This window comes from Anomalospiza imberbis, unplaced genomic scaffold (genome assembly GCF_031753505.1).
Source record: "Anomalospiza imberbis isolate Cuckoo-Finch-1a 21T00152 unplaced genomic scaffold, ASM3175350v1 scaffold_117, whole genome shotgun sequence".
NCBI classification, from domain to species: Eukaryota; Metazoa; Chordata; class Aves; order Passeriformes; family Viduidae; genus Anomalospiza; species Anomalospiza imberbis.
Genome location: NW_027099562.1, coordinates 199200 through 213482, shown reverse-complemented (window position 1 = coordinate 213482; position 14283 = coordinate 199200). Strand labels below are relative to the sequence as shown.

Here is a 14283-nt window from a genome sequence, read left to right as displayed (position 1 = left end):
TTTTATATGTTTATTTTCATTATTACCTATGATTTTCTCTAGGAAGGCAGCCCAGCTCAGCAGCAATGACACCTCTTGACACCTCGCAACACCTTAGGTGGGCCAGAACAGATTCTTCCTTCCACAGCCCCCATCCCCAGTCTCAAGGTGCCTTATTTCTGCTGACATCACAATGCACTTTCCCAGGCTACCAGTGACATCACAAGGTGGCACCCCCAAGGTGACAACTGGGGCCTGCTGGTCACTGCCTGTAGCCTCAAGCAGGGTTGGGGTGTTGTTCTGGTGGGTGTGGGAGCTTTAATGGGAGGGGCCTCAGGGACAGGCAGGGCAGGGGTTGATTGGAGAGGAATTTGGGGAGCAAGATGGAGGGGTGCTGTACCATCAGCATCAGCAAGAAGCAGAGTTACTTGTTCCCCACACTCCTGCGTCTCTCCACCAAAGGTAAGGGTTTTGGGAGGCCCCCAGGAGCCAGAAGGAGAGTTGGACAGGGTTGGGGCTGCTCTGAGGGTCCCATGGGCTCAGCATGTCTTCCTACCAAGGCCAGCTTCTGAGCTGTGGGAGCTATGACCTCTCGAAGTTCTGGCTCTTATGGGAGGTCTCACAGCTTCTACTGGGCTCTCAGGAGCCAATTGGTTTTTGGGTTGTGATCTCCTTTTGGAGGTTAGATGACCACAGCCCTGGTTCTGGGGCCTTTTCACCTCCCCAGTTCTGCCCCAGCCCTGCCTGGGGAGTAGAGGGAACCCAACTCCCCTGGGGAGTGGAACCAGGGGCACAGTCCAATCCAGCTCTTCATAAGCCCCATCTATCACTCCACAGAGCTCCCTAAAATGCCACAAGTACAACCTGACGCCTCCTTTGGGTACTTTCCAGAGGTGGTGGCCATCTGGGATGTCGTGTCTGCCTACATCTTAGGACAGATGAAGCTGGACAAGGTTGGCTGGTGTCTTGGACCCCTGTGGTCCCCCTCCCCGAGAGGTGCATCATGGCACCACTCCGACCCACCACCTTAGTGTGGTCGGAGCTCACCTTAGTGTGCCCTGATCTGCCAGGGGTGGAGAGACCTAGCAGAGAGATACAGGATCCTGCTGGGTCCATGCCAAGGATCATCCCTGGGAATCTTTCCGTGGGTTGGAATGGCTTGGGTTCTTCTTTAGCTGAAGAATTTTGGTGAATATTTTGAAGAGGGAAAGTAAAAAAATGGAGAACATGGGTTTTTCCCACAGTTTTCACATTTCCTTTTGTCAGAGACTGGGTTAGAACAACGTCTCGAGACGTCTTGCACTTGTAATGCCAGTGTCTGTGTCTAGTGGGAGGGGCAGGCCAGGCTTTGCATAGTGAAGCCCCCAGCCCCCAGTTGGGCTGTCAATCATAGCACCTAGGGGGTGGTGCTAACCTGCCCTCTAGTCGAGTGGCCAGCAGTCCCACCTGGGGCATGGGCCCACAAAGGCCCAAGGACTTAAAACAAGCTGACCACAAGGTAGGCAGCATGTCTGAGACTCTGAGGGGAAGCCAGGAGCTGGTAGCTATATGTGTGTTTTGCTGTACATTTTCTGTCTCTGTCTCTCCTTCTAATCCTCTTTTCATGGAACTTTTTTGGGTAAATGCTAAGTAATGGGGTGATTGATAAGTGGTTTTATGTTGAATTTGTTAGTGTATTTATTCCTTTGCCAAAGTTTCCTTAGTTTTCTGTATTTTTGCCTTTTATGTGATTATTCACCTCTTGAGAATAGCTGGTGGGGATTTCTCCTTTGCACCAGCTAGAGTAAAGGAGCCTTGAGTTTAACCCCTGGATTCATGGGTCTGGGATGTGACAGCTATCTCAACTGTTTTGTTTTCTTCCTGGGCAGGGTGTTCTTGTCCCAGGTCTTGGGACCTTTGCTATGGTCCCTGAGCAAGTCAACAGCACAGAAGAGGTGTATGTGGTTCGAAGACCTGTGTTCCAGCTGGACATGGACATGTCCTGTCTACGGGAGCTGGTGTTCCCAACAGTGATGATCCCTGGTAAGAAGGGATCTAGCTCCACATATGGAGGACTGTATGTGCTCTGCTCTTTGGGGGAGGGGGGAATCGCCTCCGAAGTTGGAGGACAGCTTGAATTGCCCCCAGACCAAACCTGTCTTTCTGACATTTTGCCATGAATCTCATGTGAAAATTTGCTCAGTTGTGGTAGTGAGAATGCTGTATTCTTTGCAGGTGACATTGTGATCATGTCACTGGATTACTGGCGCCTGTCCCAGACCAATTCCCTCCCACCCGACATGGTGAGGGGCTGTGTGGAGGAGACCATTCTCTTGTACTCCTTCCAGCTGAGGGACAGGCAGTGCCCAACATTTGCCTTTGAGAATATTGGCATCCTGTCCTGCCAGGACAATGTACTGTGCATGCAGTTCCACTGCAGCTGCATTGCAGGACTGGAGATTCAGGACACCTGGGTGGCTCTGCTGCTCACGGTGAGCTGGAATCTGGGGGCATTGAAGTGCTAGAGAGTTTCCCAGCGAGGCTGGGAAAGGGTCTGAAGCACAAGTCTCGTGAGAAGCAGCTATGAGGGCTGAGCCTGAAGAAAAGGAGGCTCAGGGGGACATTTTTGCTCTCTGCATCTGCATGAAAGGAGGGTAAAGCCAGGTGGGGGTGAGCCTGCTCTCCCAGATAACAAAAGACAAATTGCACCAGGAAAGGTTTAGGTGGGATTTCAGGGAAAATTTCATGTAAGAGGCTGTCCACCACTGAACAGGCTGCCTGGAACAGTGGTGGACTCATCATCCCTGGAGGGATTTAAGAGACATGTGGATGTGGCCATTGTTGGACTTGTTGGCCTCCAAGGGTTCTTCCAATCTTATTGGTTCTTTAATTCCATGACATTCACTAATGAGACTTGGGAAGAGGAATTTGGAGAAGTGGCTCCTATAGGAGCTGGAGACCAGTCTGCTTTCTCCATGGAATGTCCTGACAGCTCCCTGTCACTCTGCAGAGGCTAAGTACGCCGGGTTCTGATCTCAGCAATGGAGTGACCACTGCTCAGGGCGTGCAGGCTGCACAGGCCCACATGTTCCCCATGTGAGTGCATTTCCTTGTTGATTTTCTGGTTCCTTCATTGCCTTCAGAGTGTGAGGTCTGCCATTCCTCAAGCCTGTGGCATCATTTGCTTCTGGAGTTGGCCTCACTTATTCTTGTGGGTCCCTTCCAATTCAGGATATTGTCAGTCTGTGATTCCAGGTTTCAGCTCGCTGTGTCCAATGCTTTTGCCACCCAACATACAAAGGCTGCAGAGAAACACAGGGTCAGAACAGGTATGGAATGGGTTCCTGCTGCTCTGTCACACATGGGGTGATCACATCCTGTGACCACACAACCTCACAGACTGCTCCCAAGAGCTTCCTCCTTTCCCAGGGGAACAAGAGCATCCTGGAAAGTTTTCCCTCCTTGTGCTGCCATACCAGAGGCCAGGCATGAGGCAGCAAGAGCCAAGGTCAAAGACACCTGCCAGGTGAAACTCTCATGGCAATGGTTTGGAGGGATCCTTGCACCCTGGGTGAAATCCCCCTCAGACACTTGGACTGTGTAGCAACTCAGGAAGGTCCATGGGAACAGGCCTAGCTCCCGACTTCTCCTGAACACCTGTGGAGTTTTGGCCCCGAGGGAAACACGTTCCCTATCTGCCCCATACTCATGCTGATGACTGCTGGCATTTCTGCAGTGTGCTCACCCCATGCCCAGCCAGCTCTCCAAGGATGAGGGAGGCAGGTGGGCAGGAGTTGGCTTCTTCAGCCAGGCCTGACATCACACTCTTGGCTTCTGAGAACTGCCAGAGAGCACCGCAGGTATGTGCCAGGTGGATCAGACCTGAAGGAAGCCCCTCAAAAGCTGAGCCTAATCATGCCTGACACCTCCAGGAGATCTCGCAGCTGTATGCAATATGGGAGCATGGGAATTCCCACTGGAGAGAACAGAAGTTGGAATGGGCAGCATGGGAAGCCTGGGCTGCTGGGGAGGACCAACAGATGCCACAGGTAGGGGCAGAGATCCTCTGTGTCAGGTCACCCTGGCTGCCCATAGAACCCCCCTGGGACAGGGGCACAGAGGGTGGAATTGGAGGTCAGGAGGGACTACAAAGGACTGATGAGGCATGGGACAGGTCCTTTGGAGAGGGGCTTAGGGTGTCCCAGGGGGATTTTGGGCACTCCTGGGCTAGTTTGGGGGTAGTCCCTGGGGACTGGGGGGGGACTCTTAGGACCCCAGGTTATAGGAGTCCCTGGGGATCCAGATTAAGAGAGGGGTCTCAGATGGGGTTAGGGTGTCCTGAGGCTTCAAGGGGACTTCTTAGGACTCAAAGGGATGAGTGTTCCAGGGATGCAGTTGGGGGTCGCCCAGATGCAGGGCAGGAATTTGCCTGTATGTTCCACAAGGGAGAACTCTGTGGGGCAAAAGCAGCCATCAGCCATGGTGGGGTGCCAAGTCTCCTGGCTCCCACTTTTCCAGGGGTCCTCTGTGAAGTGGCATCTCTGGTTTGCTGAGAGTGTCCCCTCCTAGGCAGGTATTTGGCATTGGAGGTGCTTGGGCTCCGCACCGTCCATCCCAGCCCCCAAGAAAGGGGGTCACTGTGAGGCGGGGGACGGCTAGAACCCCCCTCCCCACAGAGAAAATGGCAGAGATAATCCAGCCTGGGACCAGGTGGGTGAATGCGGGACCAGGTGGGTGGATGTGGGTCTGTGTGGGTGCAGGGTGGGGTGAGGGGAGAGGCAGCTGGCAGCTCTGGGATGATGATTCCCTGTTGCTGCAGACACCTTTCCCCACGAGCCATCCAGGTGCTCCATGGGCTGGAGCCACATCAGACACAGAGGAACATCTTCATGTTTTTGGCTGAGAGCAACCAGCGGCGGCAGGGGCAGCAGGAGCAGCAGAGGCAGTTCTGCAGGTGACTCCCTAGGAATGGAATTTCCTACGTTCCTCTGCTGAGGAAACCCCGGGGGACAGAAGTGGGATCTGGAGACTGCCTTTGGGCTAGACTCCCCTGGCACCCACCTGGACACCCAGCATCGGCTTCCCATGCAGGACAGAAAAGTCCTGGCTGAAGACAGAGGGACCTTGATGGCAGGCCATCCCCTTCCCAAACCTGAGAGCGTGTCCTTCCCTGGCAGAGTCCTACCCTACAACACCTTGTCCTGAGTGGGACATCTGTATGGGACACCCAAGGTCTCAGCCCAACCTGGCTTTGCCTCAGCTGCACCAGGGACCTTCTCATGGGCTGGGAAATCACCAGAGGCATCTCCATGGACACCTTGATGTGATCTGATCCCAGGTGGCCTGAGCCAATCCTGCAGAATTTCTCTGCCTTCTGCCTGCCTGTTTGATCGGATGCTTCTCTTTCTCCCTCTCACCTCAGGTCCAAGTGCTGGTCCAGCACATGAAAGTTTGGGGCTGGAGCTGTGGTTGCAGCAGAGGCTGCTGGTGATGGGGCTGGGAGGCTGCTCACCTGCTGAGGTCCACCTGTGGATACAAAATAAATACCTCTGTTCCCACCTGGACTGAGTGGCCTAGGCCTGGTGATGAAGCTGTGTAACGGCTGAGACCGTGCTGGGACCACAAGGGCTGGGACGGGGAGGGGGGGCCTCGTGGGGGGACACGGGCTCTTCAGGAGGGTGAGGAGGTGGGTTTGCCTCTTTGCCTCCTGCTCAGGGTGGGACTGAGCAGCAGAATAGCCCAAGGTGGGTGCCATGTTTGCAGGTACCTACTCTTCAGGAGGAACCGGTAGGTGAGGCTCCTTCACAAGCCCTGGTCCACATGTGGGAGCTGTGCCAGCCCCCAAGCCCCCCACCCTCCCCTGGTATTTGACAGGAGAATCCAGACATCTGGGAGATCTCCAGAGTGCATTTCCTGGCACAGGTGATATGGAACCAAGAGGGAGAGGTGCCTGGGGAGCAATGATCACCCACAGGACCATTGATGCCTGCTGGGATGTCACTGCCCAGTGAAGTGCCACCATCCAAGTGGAGAGACTGGGAAACACTGGAAGGGTAGGGGGGGGGCACTGAAGAGCAGTGAGGCACACTTGGGAGCACTGGAGGGGGCACTGACAACAGTGCAGGAGACAGGGAGCAAGGGAAGGGGCACTGGGAGCCCTGAGGAGGACCTGAGAGCACTGGGGAGACTGTGGAGCACTGCAGAAAGCTGTCAGTGGCCTTTACCTCCCCCGGGCCCAACATCTGCCCCACCAACCCTCGGTCTGGGTATTTTCTTCCCCCAGGAAGGGAAGGCACTGTCCTTCTCCTTCATGAGCCCACCTCCCAAATTTGGATACCACCTCCAAAATTTGAACACGTCCAGGGATTGATCCCACACAAAAGGTGTGGGGGCAGAAAGGTCCTGGCCTTTACCTCCCCTGGGCAGAAAAGGCACCAACACATCTCTGTGTTCTCCAGTCTGGTGTGTCAGTGCCTTTGTGACAATGAACACCTATCATTGCAGCAAGGCTTATTGCATCTAGAACTAGAATCACAGCCAAAAGCTCAAGGGGTTTGTTGCAATTGTTACAGACAAGACACCTGTTTCTTTGTGCAGAAATTTTATTGCACACAGCTCATTTTTATGTGGTATGAGAAGGCATCATGTTTGAATTTGGTTGGCCAGCAATCCAGTGAACAGTTCATTGGTTGGTAGTGGCTGGTGTACATGTCCATCAAACTTTTTTCTTTCTAGATGTGTTTACATTCTTTCTTCACGGATTCTCACGGGATAGATTTCTTATTTTTGTAGGTGCAAACTGTTTTCTTGCAAGAATAGATTGTTATGCAAACTGATTTTCATTCTTATAATTATTTTCTTATGGGAACTTAACAGGCTAGCTTACTTAGAATAGCAGGACCTGAACTATTTTTTACAAGGTCTTTCTTTTATATGGTTTTACTTGTAAAATGTTGAAAATCATTCCTTGACAAACAAGGAATGATTTTTTTCCTCCATAAAATTCCAGCTTTTAATAGAATCCCACACCAGTTTCTGATTGATTTTGTATGGTGCCACCTGATGTGTCTTTTCAGGGGTGATTTGGTTTGGGTTCTTTCCCCCCTCTTCATCATTCACCGGTGACTAACCATGTCACTTAGCACAGTGGCAGGGCACTACAGAAACAAGGTGCAAAGCAATGCTGAGGATCCAGGATGTCCATGTCTTCCATTTTCGCATCTTTCTGGCAACAGCAGGAAATCCAAATGACAACATCCTTTCAAATTCACTTCATCAGTCACAGGAAGCTAGGAATGACCTTCCCTGAAACTTTGAGCATGGCACGTTTATGCATGCAAGTTACTCACTCCTGGGGAGGTTCCTGGGGAGGAAGCAGAGGAAAATTTTCCACAATGAGAACAATCAGCCACTGGAATAATCACCCCAGGGAAGCAGTGGATTCCTTAACATTGGACGCTTTTGAGATTCAGCTGGACTGGGTGCTGGGCCAGTCTTGTCTAGATAGTGCTTTTACCCGGAAAGGCTGGTGCTGGATCCTTGAGGTCCCTTCCAAACTGGGATTCCATGAGTTTATGAAATCAAACAACATGCTCCCTATGCTCTGCCGAACCTTTTCTGAACATAACACCCAAAGGTAGCTTCTAGAGAAAAACTGAGACCTATCTTTCTAGAGTCACTGCTGTTTTTCCATCCCTCAGAGCTGACCGAGCAAGGACTCGTAGAACCAGCTCTGTCTCTAGGAGAGCAAGCGGCACTGGCCAGTGACAGAGTGTATATCAAATGCTGCAAGACAAAGCGTATGAAGCAGGTGTTGTCCAAGTTCTGGAGCTCTCCCCACCCTGACACTGACTGGTTGCTGCCAGGCCATACAAAGCTTCTGCAGGGGAAACAGGACCCTTTGTGGTTGAGTTATTCCCTCACTAAGGCCTGCAAAGAAATCAGATGCCAATGGACAAGAAAAGCTTCTTGTGGCTGAAGAAAGGCTTTTCACAAAGTACTCTTCTGCACCCAGAAGACCCAGCTCTCACCTATAATCCAAGCACACAGCAGAGGTGGCCATTCTCTTTCACCCCTCCACACACAGCTCAGGAAAAGGGCTGTTTCTTTTTGCTCACGTGCAAGAAGCTGCTTTTCTCTAACTCTGGCCAATTTTCTTTCCACCCAGAGCCTTGCATCTGATCACTAGTCTGATTAGTCACCATGCATTTCTACAGGGAATCACCTTGTAAGGAGTGTTCGGAGGAAAGACAGAAAACGGCAAGTGACTAGCACACAAGGCAACTCCACTCATTGTGCCTTCCTCCAACGTGTCTTGTCTTTTGGGGAATTTGGTACTGTCTTGGGGTGATTTTATGATGATGCTTTATTCCTTAATTGTCTGCTTTATGCCCATAAAATGAGTGCTGCAGCTTTAATATGGACCCAGAGGTGGGGTGGGGAGCCTTGGGTTCCTGCAAGGGCTCTGTTCAAGCTCTCTCTCTGGGTGCTCCTGACAGTGTGGACAGGGATGCTACATTGTCCCTTTTGTTGGATTATTGTTTCCACCCCCACACCCCCCGCTAGTGTCCAGCAAAAGGGTTTTTCCCTTCTGTCATGGGTTGGTGCTGGCGCAGTGCCAGTGCACCTATGAAAATATATTTTTCTCAAATGGCTGCTGTGAGATGTGACCAGAAACAGAGCAGAGTAGGATCAAGCTTAGAAATAAAAACTTTATTAACCTACGCTATAAAAAAAGGAACACACAAAATTCAGAATGAAAACCTTCCAAAACATTCCTCCTCCACCCAATTTCCACCAAAGCACAGTAAGACAAAACCTTGGATTCTCAATACAAGTTACCACGTCTCAGATAATCAAGTCTCAGTTCATCAAAGGAGAGAGGAGTCCCTCTTGTACCAGTCTTCCACAGGAAACACAGTTGAAACCTCTTATATTTCCATGGCACCATCCGGAGAAAATCTGCCATCGTGACATCCTCCTTCCATGTACAGTGCTCTCACCACCATCCATGGACCAAGACTGCTCATAGGGTTCCTTTAAAGATGCTTTGCCAAGGACCAAAAGAACAACAATTTCTCATTTTGGGACAACAGTCCCCCCCCATCTTCTCCCCCCTGGGGCCAAGGGTCTTGAGAACAGAGATCTTCTTTCATGAAGACAGAGGGCACCACCACACCCTCCTCATCTTTCTCTGTTCACTTCACTCTTGCACATGGCATCACTGCAGCTGGTCACTCTCTTGGCTCAAGCCACTGCATCCCCCTAAATGCAGTCTCTGTATTGCAGGAAAATTGTTCAGTCTATGGCTATACAAGAAAAAGTCCAGCCAAAGGCCACTCCATCATCTCTTCCCACCTAGGATTCTTTCCCATCTTCTTCTGACATCTCAGGCCCCAGGCTGTCTCTCTTCTCTTTCAGATCAAGGAGGATTAGTGTTTTGCAAAGTTTTCTTTGTCCAAGAAAGGGTTAAAGTCTCAGGCTCTGCTGCCCCCAGGACGGCTGATATCTCACATCAGCCTGCCCAGGACTCCCATGGCTGGGCACCTTCCCCCCTGCCTTCTCTTTCTCCTCTGCTGGTTTTATGCCAACACACGATATCAAATTTCAAGGTGGCACAGGCTCTCCCTCTCTCTCTCTGGAAGGGGTGCCCGGGACATCTCAGTGTTTCTCCACCCCTCCATCCTGCAGGGGCTGGCCTGGTTCCATTTCTTTCACCCCCCCTTCCCTGTCCAGGGCTCCTGGCCTACCTCTCCTAGGCCTCATGGCTTCCCCTCCCCCGCTCAGCCTGTGGCTGGGCGGGAGAGGTCTGAAGTCTTCACTGACTGGAACTAAAGAGAGAATTCCCCAGGGAGTTCTCTGCTTTTTAACCCCCTGTGTTCTCAGAGGCGTGTCCATGTCTTCAGCGGTTACACCAGGTGTCAATATTCAAATCTGACCACTGATTGGTTTGGCTGTAACTTCACGAGAAAACTCACTTCCTCGTCAACCTATGACACTCCACCCCTAGAGCATTCCCCTGGGAGTGCACTGGGAGTGCACTCACAGCCAAGTGAGTTTTCTCGTGAAATTAAAATATATATTTCATGGGTGCACTGGCACTGCATCAGCAACAACCCATGACACCTTCTCTTCCCCTAGTCTGGAGGCTGTACCAGGAAACCTCTCGGCGATTTGTTTCTTTTTCTGTAAACTGTTTTGGCTTGGCTTTTTTTTTTTTTTTTTTTCTTTCTTCGGCTGTCCAGGGAGCCAGTGGGACCGCCCCAAACCTGAGACCTCAGAGGAGCTAAACCAACACGAGAAAGGACCTTTAAATCCACCAACTTTGGCTGCTGCAAGGAGAAGACCCATACCAGAAATCCAACAGGTTCCCAGCTGATGTGAACTCTTTTCTCCTCTCGTCCCCATAGACAAAGAAGGGCGGTCGCCATCTTTGCCTTGGCTATGCAGCGAGGTGGGGGTGTGGTGTAAGGTTTAAACTTTTTTTTTCTCATTTTCCTTTCCTTTTTTTTCCCCATGTGCTTTGTGGGCACCCTTATTGGTTTTTTTTCTACTGTTAATAAAAAATTTCTTTTTTTTTACTTTCACCCCCAGGTATTGTGAAAAATGTTTTTGTGATCTGTGTCAACTGGCAATGGAATCAGCAAATGCTTGTATCTGCTGTGTTGAAAGTGGATACGTTCCCTGGGATAACTACAAAGAACGGGTTTGAAACTTTCTGACCAAATAGCCAAATAAAGCATCGAGCAAGAAAATAGAAGATGTATAGTAGAGTAAAGAGATGAGGTGGCAAAACCAACTGATGCTTAGAATAAAAGAGAGGAAGTCGTGGTAAAGCTAAGGGATATTGCAACAAAGCAACTAAACACTTATGTATAATAAAAAGCTTGAGGTGCTAGTACCAGACAAAAATTATGTAGCAGACACTGGTGAAAGGCCTCCCTCCAGACAACCACAAGCAGGACAGGAAGCCAACAATCACCTGGAAAGATTATGAAATTGCTGATCCCAGCTTATTGATATTTGCTTATTCGGACTAATACAAGCACACTGGAAAATGCTTTGTAGGCTTAAAAGAGGAATATACACTCTGGTGAACTTATAGTGGCGTGTGCCATTAGTGAAGCAGTGACTCCCCAGCCACCCAGCGCTGTTTGCTTGCTTTCTTAAAAAAAAAAGATATAAACATACAATTCAGTCTGGCTATCAAAATTTTATATCAGTATCCATTTCTCTCATTGGCAGTAGAAAGGGGCGTTATTGAAGCCCTCTCTCTTTAGAGAAAAACACTAATTTTAGAGCGTTTTTCTCCCAGAATTTGTCTCCAAACTGAGACTGGTACTCACAGGAGCTGCTCTGTGTGATGGTAATTGCTTGCGTCTTTAATTGGGGGAGTGTTTGGCTTTGGTGTTTTTTCCTTTTCTTTCTTTCTCTCATGGAATTTTGTCCAATCTGTCTCTAAGAAAATATAATGATTGGTACTTAAGAGAGACAAAAGAAGTTGCCAAGCTCAGGGGAGGAGGGCACCTGGCTGCACTTCTCTTACCCTCTACTCCAAGAGAGTTTCTCGGAGTAGAACCCACTCTCTAGTTTCTTCTTACCCACTCCGCTGCCTCCTACCTTTGAGTGGAGCTCTGCTCATAAGAGCAGCCATTGCACTGGGACCTTATTAGCACCCTTCCTCAGCAAACACAGCACCCTTCACCATCTGCTGAGGTGCCTCAGGGGAAACCCTGGGATCCCTGAGCCCTGTCCCCCTCCAAGGGAGCCTCTCCCAGCCCAGTTTGGGAGCCAGTCTGCTGCTGCTCAGCCCCTGCTGTGCCTCTGCTACGGCTACAGGGTTTTTTTGCAAGACTGTAAGCCCACACCCTCTGCCTGCCAGGACACCCTGCAGCTCCTGCTACAACTGTCAAGCTTCTGCTGCCTCGCTTGCTATCCCGAGTGAGCTCATTCCTGCCCTTTCAGCTTGCCACTTTCAAGGTTCCTGCTAGGGCATTGGGATTGGCTGCCCCTGGAGGTTTGTGGAGCAAGCCCTTTTTCCATCCCTTCCGCCGGCGTGTCCACCATTACAACGGTCTCGCTCAACGACCAAACTCACGCCACAGCGCCCCCTGCAGCCGCGGGGGAATCATCGCAGCCACCCTGCCCGGCCCGGAGCCAGCAGCGCCCCTGCCGGCTGTGCCCGGAGCTGCACCAAAGGGGAAATGGCCTGCGGCCGAGAGGCTGGCACTGGGTCTCTGGGGCTGTTTGTTGTTAATGCCAGAGCTGTTGTTTGTGTTTGCCTTGCTATACATACTAGTAAAGAACTGCTGTTCCTTTGCCCACATCTTTACCTGAAAGCCCCTTAATTTCAAAATTAAAATAATTCAGAGGGAAGGGGGTAATAGTCTCCATTCCAAGGGATGTTCCTGCCTTCCTTGGCAGACACCTGTCTTTCAAATCAAGACAAGGTGAAAGCTGTGGTTGAGACACAAAAAATGTTTCAAGAAGTGCTCCAAAAAGACAGGAACCACACAGTCCTCCTCATTTCATTGCTAAGAAGCAACTCTGGCCACTGAGGAACTCTTAGGTACAATGAACACCTCCAAAACTACACGCAGACACCCCTCAGTGTTCTCCATCCAATCCAGATCAGTGTTACTTTACACCTCTGCAAAGCTGTGCATGCAGGACATGCTCTCCATTTCCACAGCATTTTAGTCCACAGCAACGATCAAGAATTGGCAACTTTCCCAGACTCACTTGGTTTCTCCCAGAATGACCCTCGCTACCACACTGTCTTTACTTTCCCACAGGCAAGAATGTCCATCATCTGCTGTTCCTGCTGCTCTTGGAAGCAGATGCAAAGGGAATGTGGCAGAGAGCTTGAAGGAAAAATGCAGCCTCACCAGAAGAAATGCGCTGGCATGAAGTACTCAGCTGACAGCTCTGGGAGAAATTTCAAATATGGAATGCATAAAGAAGGGATTAAGCTGGCCATAGAGAGGGGAAGGGGAGCCAGGAGTTTGGATCCCCTCTGGAGGCATTCTGAGCCTATGGGTTTTAGAGGTGTTACTAAAACCTGATGTTAGACACACAGACTTGCTTAACAAATTTACAAAAACAAAATCAAGAAAAATAAAAAAGCAGCTGCAGAGCATTGCCCAAGAGGGTTTGAGAATGGAAAACTTGTTTTACTGGCACTTAAAAGTTCTTGGCTTGCTCTTCCTAGCAAAAAACCTTGGTAGAAGATAAAAAAAAATTAAATGCATTAAAAACAAGAGTTAAAATTGGAAATGAGAAGTTGCACAGAACAGAGGGGAAAAAACCAAACCTCAAAACAACTGCACTTTCCTAACATGAGAGAAGTAGGGAATCAAACTGTGCCACGAAGCTCAAGAAGTAGGTAAGAACAGTTAGCCCCATACTGGTGCCCTCTGGGTGTCAGAAATTAAAGCCTGTGTGCAGCAGCAGCTCTGAACTGCAATATAACAAAATCTACTTCTTTAGAATGTCTGCTGTCTTCTGGGAAGGACAAAGACTTCTTTCACCTTAATAAAAAATGCATCTTCTCCAGATTATTTTCGTCAGAAATTGCAGTGTATCATCACAACTAAAAAACCTCCAGTATGTGTGAGGAAATGGAGACTGGTGGAGCCTGTTCCTGTGCTTAAGGAATGCTGCCCCTCTGTGCAGGAAGGTGTATGAGGATAGAGGAATACTCCTTACCTTTATTTATTGTGGGATGTCAGGCCCAGATTCTGGATGGAAGCAGTCAGTCTCACAGTGTGCTGTGCCAAGTGCCTGGAATTCAGGTAATAAGCAAAAGCCTTTCCCCTCTTCTGTGCTGTGTAGGAACTTGGGGAGTTCTTCAGGACTATAAATAATTAGTGCCAAAGATTTTTGGTGCAACAGATATTTAATTTGGAAGGGTTTGCTGCAAAACATCTATTACACATCCAGGTGTCAACCCCAAGGGTCCATTCCACCTGACCTTCCTGATAGTGGGTACCTCTTGTTTTACACCGTATTTACAACCATCTGGCTTGTAGGGGACTCCAGTTTCTGAACATGAGTCCACAGACACTTTGTCCTCAATCAGGCCTGAGAAGCTGCTGGCCAGCTGACAAACTCTGACTGAGTCCCCTTGGCCACAAGTGGCTTACCAGGAGCTGGCTGCAGCTGAAGGATAAGGGACAGGTGTCTTCCTTGCTGCAGGCACAGGGTCAGATGCCAATCAGCGGTGTAGGGCTCTGAAGGCTCCAAATAGCCTCTCTCTAATAATTAGAAGTCTCTAATAATAAAACTACCTGGTAGAGCAAATTAATCAAAGCAACACTGAAGGAG

At 49.9% G+C, this 14283-nt stretch overlaps 1 protein-coding gene across 6 annotated transcripts; it reads left to right on the top strand.

Annotated features, from left to right (window-relative positions):
- Window positions 1-237: 237 nt before the first annotated feature.
- On the top strand, window positions 238-5520 carry LOC137465889 (coiled-coil domain-containing protein 81-like). Of its 6 annotated transcripts, none has more exons than XM_068177897.1 (12): window positions 238-441; window positions 871-932; window positions 1848-2001; window positions 2194-2450; window positions 2969-3054; window positions 3214-3287; window positions 3388-3484; window positions 3695-3818; window positions 3891-4007; window positions 4532-4668; window positions 4778-4903; window positions 5381-5520. In XM_068177897.1, exons 1-12 carry the CDS (start codon window positions 363-365, stop codon window positions 5403-5405), a joined length of 1338 nt encoding a protein of 445 aa, XP_068033998.1. In that variant the 5' UTR covers window positions 238-362; the 3' UTR covers window positions 5406-5520. The 6 variants fall into 6 exon arrangements, with proteins under 6 accessions (XP_068033998.1, XP_068033996.1, XP_068033997.1 ...); XM_068177895.1 differs by having other exon boundaries at window positions 4778-4912; XM_068177896.1 differs by lacking the exon at window positions 5381-5520 and adding an exon at window positions 5136-5362.
- Window positions 5521-14283: the final 8763 nt, after the last annotated feature.

Bases quoted from the DNA above. Each gene is read 5' to 3' on its own strand.
- LOC137465889 (XM_068177894.1), top strand. From the start codon at position 301: ATGGGAGGGGCCTCAGGGACAGGCAGGGCAGGGGTTGATTGGAGAGGA. The intron at 3,055-3,213 runs GTGAGTGCATTT...CTGTGATTCCAG, and splicing joins CAGGCCCACATGTTCCCCAT to GTTTCAGCTCGCTGTGTCCA. The intron at 4,008-4,531 runs GTAGGGGCAGAG...CCTCCTAGGCAG, and splicing joins AGGACCAACAGATGCCACAG to GTATTTGGCATTGGAGGTGC.